This window comes from Polyodon spathula, chromosome 6, assembly GCF_017654505.1.
Source record: "Polyodon spathula isolate WHYD16114869_AA chromosome 6, ASM1765450v1, whole genome shotgun sequence".
In the NCBI taxonomy this organism is placed as follows: domain Eukaryota; kingdom Metazoa; phylum Chordata; class Actinopteri; order Acipenseriformes; family Polyodontidae; genus Polyodon; species Polyodon spathula.
In genome coordinates, this window is record NC_054539.1 from 27,329,637 (window position 1) to 27,337,623 (window position 7,987).

The following is a 7,987-nucleotide window of genomic DNA, read 5'->3' on the forward strand; positions in this document are numbered from 1 at the left end:
AAAACAACTTTTTATTTTGTATTGCTCACTTAACAATAACAAAAAAACCAACAACAACAATAATAAAAAAGAGTAATATTAATAGAAATCCTTTACCAAATTATTAAATCCTTTATCAAATTATTGTACAGGCTCGTGGTTAAACACAAGGGGAACAATATTCTGTTGCTTACTGTTATTTCACAAAACACTATAACTGTTTTTTTTTTAGTGACCTTAACAATAAAACACTGTAACTATAGCGAAAAACAAAATACAAATACAAAATACAAATGCCATCCAGCAATTATCATGTACTTTTATTTACTTTTCCATTATTATTATTATTATTATTATTATTATTATTATTATTATTATTACTCACAAGTTGTATATCGTTATGTACGGTTTTCCAACCCAATACACAGTACATGTGTACTGCTCAAACCCGGAATGTCCTCTACTCTCATCTCTTTCTACTTTTCAAATTCTTGCCCTGATAATTCAGCCTCCCGTTTTTACAACTACATTATCATCAGATGCCAGTGTTTACAAGTCATTAAATGGGTAAGTCTTTATTGGGTCATTAGTATGAAATGTTATGGGTTAAAAATCAGTTTTGGAATATGAGCTGTTCGTCGACTCCTGTTATGGTGAGTTGAGCGGCTCAGGGTTTGCTGGGTTGCATCACCGTTCAGCAAGCTTCCCAGAGCTATAAATAGAATGACGTCACCTCCCTGACACGCTGTCCTAGTAAAATACCAGAGCCAGAGCTTCCCACCTCGCACTATATAAAGGGCGTGATGCAACGTATGTACGATATCTGTAAGTTTTCTGTCAAACTAAATAGGCTCATAAGCTGGAAGAGAAGAAAAATATTATATCGGACAACGGTTTCTTGACTTAGAGAGAGACAAAAAGAAAGGTAGGCGAATCAATGGCTGTTGTTTTGCAATAGAAGTTGCGGATATTGTTCCCAAGTATGTCTTCGGACGTGTTACAGTGTAAAATAGCACCGTAGTACTAGCAGCTGCAATGGTTTCTTATTCTTGAAGGCTTGTTCCTAGTAGCTGCACTGTGTCTTTGTTTTGTTTACGGGATGGTAATGCTGTTTAAATCTGATTGAATTAAATCTATACTGTATAGTTAACATCCATAACGTGTTGTATACAAAGTTGTAGATTATAAAATACTACTTAATACAGCAGCCTAGCCTTGTTGAATCTATCCGGTTGATGTTTACATTCAAGTGTTTAAAGTACACAATGTACAACAAAAGTCTTTGACTATGTATTTTCCGAATTTTGGTAGCGTAACCAACATTTGATACATTATTCTAAATCGGTTTCTGAGCATTGCTTAACATTCTGGTCATGCAATAATAATAGGTCGTTTATTTGGTGTTTCCTGTATAGCTGAGTTAAAAGTTCAGAAGGACCATGAACCCAAATGATGCAAAGTAACTATGACTTAGATTATTATTGAAGGCGTGCCGCATTTGGGGTTAGTTTGAGTTCTGTAGTTGAAGTACTGTACAACTATGTAACAACCTTGATTCATCGTGGATATTCTATATTCAGAAAATACACGCTATTGAATTTATGGTGACCATGGTAACTGTAAAGGTGTGGATGTTTAGTTTTCCATTTCACTTTTATTCTAGTAGTAAAGAAGTAAGTTACACTAGGGCAAAGCTACTAGTTAGGAGGATTATTTAACGATGCTTTTAAGGTCACAAGTAATTTTAAGGCCTACTGTCTTGGGCAGAATGTAGTGGATTTATGGTGAGTTAAATTGCTTTGCATATAAATAGTTGGATGAGTAAACACTAATTAACAAAGAAACAAAACTGAAGGGAATTATTCTAACTTCCTCCTATGACGTACAATATGTCATTCGGTGACAAGTCCCTGTTACTGTTTCTGTGTTGTGTTATGCTTATATATTTGAGTTGTCTCCAGGGGGTTGTCTATCAAATGAGTAAACCCAGATATTTTTCGAAATGTGTAAAAAAGTTGAGGGCTAAAAAATAAATAAATAAATAAATAAAAACTACTGTACTATATTTTATATGAGGGAATTTTCAAAATGCATTTGGGAAATATAACTCGCTATTTCCTAGAACTTGTTTTGTAATGTCCCTACTGTTAAAAAAAAAAAAAAGTTTTTTTTTTTTTTTTTTTTGCCAGGGGCTTTCAGGAAAGGTTTGAGGTCATTTCTTGTTATACGATTTCGGATTATGTATTTTTATGTGGCCAGGACGACTCACAGAAAATATATTTCCCCGCTTTTGCTTTGAAGTTGTTCAGGAACTGTTCTGTTCAAACCTGTCATTATCTAAATCAAATAATAATGGATTTGATCAGTGATTGTGGGTAACTGACATATATCTAATTATAAGAGTCTACATATATTCAGGGGGTCATTTATTATAAAAGGGAAGAGGTACTGCTGCCATTTGACAAAATAGTTTTAAAAAAGTATTTTTTTTTTTGTAACTTGTATTGCTTTTTTTCTATTGAGATAAAGACTGTCATACAAGGCATTTTCAGATATTTATTCCTATTTTGAAACAGAAATAAGCCTTTGTGGCCAGTATTGACTGTATTTACGTTGCAAGATAGTGTCTCAGTTCACACTACATTATTATATTTTTTCTCCTTTAGTACTATGATGCTTCAACACCCTGGCCTGGGTCCCTCCGAGATCAGTGCTTCTGCTCTGGTACCTTGTTTGTCCCCTCCGGTGTCATTCGGCTTTGAAGAATTCACAAATTTTACCCCTTTGGTAAAGGAAGAGCTGAGGTTTGCAATCCATAACAAGCGTCTAGCAAACAGAATGAACCCAACAATGGAGTGCATGACCATGAACACTGAGCGACCCACAGAACATCCATGTGTAAAGAAAGAGGTATATACAGTTTATTTACTTGAGAACTGTACAGTTTTAGAACTTGCATTCCTCATGCTTCAGTCTTCTTTCCAGGTATATTAAGATTTTTTTTTTATGATAATTACCTTCCAAAAATTAATTGAGCTTTCTTAACCCTATGTTTTGTTTAATATAGCACCGAATAACCTCTTAAGTTGCATTAATAACAGTGTAATAACAAAATAACTATCATCTGATTTCCTGTTAGATTTTTGAAATTTATTTTGTTCAGATCATGTGTCTCTCCGTGGTAGCACTTCTCTTCTTTATGATGAATTTATGTTAGGTTTGGGTTTGTGGAATGTATAATTAGTTCACGTTTACTAGTTCCATTTTCATTATGTAACTTCAGTGTTATTAGTGAACCATTATATTCTATATACTTTACTCATCAATTTCCAAAGAATGATTGCTGTTTTTTATTGTGGTTCAACACATTCCAACCAAAATAAAGTGAAATAAGATAAGTGTGAGTACATCAGACTGCTGCAATGATGAATTGCTTCATTGACTCATTTGATTTAGAAGGGAAGATGGGATAATCTGTAGTTTTTGATAGAAGCAAGTCAGAATTAAAATGTAACTGGTGTGTAAGTGTTTAACATTAACCAAAATACAAATGAAATACAAAAATATCTTATCTTCTGTTATTCACTTCTTTATGAAATAATGGTATCTAAAGAGGAAGTTATTTGCATGTAGTACAGTTGCAAAATACCATATTTCTCCTTACCACAACTTTTGGTTTGGCACAAACTAAGTTAAATACATACCAGCCACAAAGCTGGTTCAATATACAACACTTTCTGTAAATAAAAAAAGTAATTTCAACTTTAGAATGTTACACCACTGTTTCACAACTAAACCTGTAAATCTTATTTGTGAGGGGGTGGTACAGGTGGTTCAGTGAATGTAAAAGGTTGCTAAAAATAATACCTGATGGGCTGAGAAAGGGAAGAGTGTTCTCAATATCAGAGGAATAATAACATGAGAATCACCTTGTCAAGAAGAAATCCACCTTTACATTATCGGGATTTCTTTTTTCACATGTCTGCATTAAATTATATTTAGCATTGCTATTGATCGTTATTGGACACATACTTAGTTTCCTGTTAGGTTTCTACAAATAAAGTAATCCCTGTTATTTATTTTACAGATTGCCCCTGAAGAAAGCGAAAAGAGAAAACGACGAAGGGAAAGAAACAAAATAGCTGCCGCCAAATGCAGAAACAAAAAGAAGGAGAGGACAGACATCTTACAGAAAGTAAGTGCTTCTTGGGTAACAAATGAGCAAGTGATAAGACCATCAAATACTATTCAGGAAAAGCTACCTCAGGCATCCTACAATAAATAGAGAGAGATGTAATTATTGAAGTGGGTTCTGTTGTGTACAGCTATGGCCAAAAGTTTTGAATCACCCAGTAGAATGATCTAATTTTGCTTCATAAAGTCGAATGAAACCTGCTGAATAATACTACATTAACATATAGAATTACATATTGCTTTGTAGTTTTCCATATACTTAAAGAAAAACTGACAAAAATTGCAAAATGTGACATTTCAAAATTTAACATGAAATACTGTACTAATATTATGGCTTCTGGTAGACTTTTGCAATATCATTTTGTAGTTTCTTGATTAAATGATATTAAATAAAATATCTAAATTATGTTCTATAGTTAATTATGTTGCAACCGGAAATTCTACGTGAGGCAAAACTTTTGGCCATAGCTGTAGGTTACAGGTTGATAAGATAATTACTTCTCAGGATAGCCAGTGTCTCATGCAAAGACCTATCTAAATTTCTAAATGCATCAAAAATTGCATAGAAGAAATATCAAATTGAAGTATGTGCTTTTTAAATGACTAAACACACATGGCAAAGTCTTTTGCATTTATATTTTTCAGTCAAATATTTGCATATTAAGAAAAATGTGGTGTTCAAGTTCAGTAACATACTTTTTAAATGAAAACTTCAAGAGCATCTAAATGTGTAAAAGTTTAAGTAAGGCCTAATTTATTGTACAGGTTTTGTGTCATAGCCAGAATAGATAAGGATTTCTGGTGTTAGTTTTTAAGGCATCAGCTAATTCATTGTTTATGTTGTAAAAAATATGGATTTGAGTCTATTTCAAGATTTAAAAATAAACATTAAAATGTCATGCAGATGATATACACTGTACAGCAGGGGTGGCCAAAGTCAGCCCTGGTCTTTGTTCCAAACCTGTTCTAAATGGTTTAATTGAACCAATCCATCCACACCCTAAACTATTGAACAATTTCATTAGACCTGTTAAACCTGGAGTGGAACGGCCCTCCAGGACTGTGATTGAACACCCCTGTAATACAGTAAGGAAGGGTTATTACCAGTTACTGTACAAGCTTAGGTTCAGGTTCAGTCTCCAGCACTACAATATACTGATGAAGCAAAACCAAACAGGCAGATTAAAAATCTCAAATTGCACAACTTCTTGTAGGAGTTGGAAGGAAAACATGCTAACTTCTTCCAGGAGGGTGTGTTGTGTTTAATGGCAGCCCTCCAGCAGGATAAAAAAAGCAAAATACAATTGTGTGCACTTCACTTAGACATTAAGCCACAGCTGCATTTTTCATCACAGTGGAATTGCCCTGGATTTCATCACCCACCATAATTTATAATTGACATACAACTTGTACTTCAGCATCATGAAAGTTTCATGCACAATCTGTTAAACTAAAACGTACTGTATTTCTTTACCTTGTTTAGGAATCAGAAAAACTGGAATCCATCAACGCTGGCCTGAAATCCCAAATCGAGGAGCTAAAGTCAGAGAAGCAACAGCTGGTCTACATGCTAAACCTGCATCGACCGACCTGCATTGTCCGAGCTCAGATCGGAAGGACCCCAGAGGATGAGAGGAACCTCTTCATTCAACAGATCGCTGAGGGAACGCTACAGGGCTAGAAAATCCATATTCAAAAAGACTAAAACACAACTTATTGTCTGTCTTCATCTGTGGACACCACTGTCTAATGTCCTGAAGATCTAGCGTCGTCTGCTGCAGTTATTATATTAACCTACTGGCAAAGACATTAGGAATAAAAATCTGCACTGTACACAAAAAAAGGATCACTTTGGCCCATTAGGGACTGCTGTAAACTGTAAACATGGGTTGATGTATTGAACAGCCAGAGGCCTAAGTTAACTGAAGGTTGTATTTTACTATCTGGGGGAAATATAACAAACACCCTACTCTAAGTTTGTACTAATCACTCGATATTAGAAATCTGTATCTTCATGCTTGCCCTGCACCAGTATCAATTGGTGCTACTACTAAGGAATGGATAACCTAAAGTCTATGGATAGGTAACGTCTGTCTCTTCTGCAAGGAGGCATGTTTAACTGTCCAATAGCTTAAGAGTTGTGTTATATCAGCTGCTCAGCTGTTTTTTTATGGTTGGAAACACAGGTTGACCTTGATATAAAATTTGAATCCTGATTTATTTTTTCATACAACTTTATTTATGCCTAATTGAGTTACTGTAGCTGGACGTGTCCCATGGTCAAAACTATTGCTTTCAAGTTTGCGTCGGGGTAGTACGGATTCATAATCAACAGTTCCTAAATGCATGATTGCACACAGTATCTTTACAATGTGATTATGCATTTACACAAATGAATGGCAGATTATTGTGTGATATTTATGGTAATACCAAAATCCATTTTAGATACACATGCAATAAATGAGAAGCAAACTATTAAAATAAACACAGCTCCAGTCTTGGGGGGAGGGGGGCGGGGGGATTGCAATCAATTTGAGTACTCGAAAGGGTAAATCCTACGTGTTCTAAAATAAAATGAAATGTTAAATTGTGATTCAAGAGAAGTAAATTCTTTACAATAAGGGTCAGTTAAGGTAGCATATAGTGACTGTTATAAGAATTATTAAAGACGCAGGCGTCCTGCTTTTTATTGGCTTCATTTTATTATTGTTGCATAGTATAGTTAATTTACGTATCAGCATGCTAGTCGTGACTAAGGTACTACTGAATATTTTAACAGAAAGGGAAGCTAAATGGTTTGAGTCAATTTCTTTATATGATTACATTGTGTTAAACCATCGGTGGTATTATTCTGGGTTCAAGCTGTCTAAACTATTTAAGAGTAATAGGCTTAAGCACTTCATGGACGTTAAATTCATGTCTACTGTATTCAGGTAAAACCTAAGATACTCTACAGAAATGCATTAAGGAGACATTTCTATACTGTGTATGTGAATTGTTTTTGATACTTTAATAAAAAAAATACATTGTTCATTAACAGTTTTTGATGTTTATTTGCATATACAGTCAAACCTGTATTAAGTCACCTGCCTATTGTACATCTAATTTTGCTGTCTTTCATTCAGTCAAATAATAAGAACAGAAGTTTCTGTACATCCAGGACAGGTGTCTGTGCGCTGCGTGGTGAAGGCCCGGTGAGTGCAGGCTGCCTTGGTGGTTTATGTAGGCTACCACTGTAGTATTGTCCGTCCGGACCAGCACATGTTTGCGCGCTAACTGCTGGCGAAAATGAGATAACACCAGGTTTACTGCTTGCAGCTCTTGGGCATTTATGTACACTTGTTGCCATTGTCCCTTCCACTGACCTCTTATTCCTCTCCCATTCGATACCATTCCAAAGTCCAGGCTTGAAGTGTCTGTAGTGACCACTTCCCTTCTGTGAGGGGATCTGAGGGGAGATCCAAGGCACAGATTGACCGAACGGAGCCACCACTCCAGTGTCTTCCGGCATTGTCTGGACACTCGCACCAGTCGGTACCAATCTCGGACCGAGTGCTCCTTGAGCGTGTTCGGGAGCATTCTCAGTAGCCCTAGTGGAAGGATTCTCGTGGCAATTACCATCAGCCCCAACAACCTTTGATATATTCTGACCTGTAGGAGAGCATCCTCTCTGAATAGGGAGAGTGTGGCTTCCAATGTCTGAATCCTGTCTTCCAACAGTGAGGCAAGCATGCTCACAGAGTTCAGTTTGATCCCCAGGAACACTGTGGACTGAGACAGTATGAAGTTGCTCTTCTGTTGATGTATCGAGAGC

General features: G+C 35.8%; 1 protein-coding gene across 1 annotated transcript; it reads left to right on the top strand.

Moving 5' to 3' along the window:
- Nucleotides 1-757: 757 nt before the first annotated feature.
- Nucleotides 758-7,210, top strand: LOC121317088 (cyclic AMP-dependent transcription factor ATF-3-like). The gene is made up of 4 exons (XM_041252684.1): nt 758-904; nt 2,646-2,889; nt 4,067-4,174; nt 5,657-7,210. The coding sequence occupies exons 2-4, from the start codon at nt 2,650-2,652 to the stop codon at nt 5,852-5,854; spliced, it is 546 nt and encodes a 181-aa protein (XP_041108618.1). The 5' UTR covers nt 758-904; nt 2,646-2,649; the 3' UTR covers nt 5,855-7,210.
- The last annotated feature ends 777 nt before the right edge of the window (nt 7,211-7,987 follow it).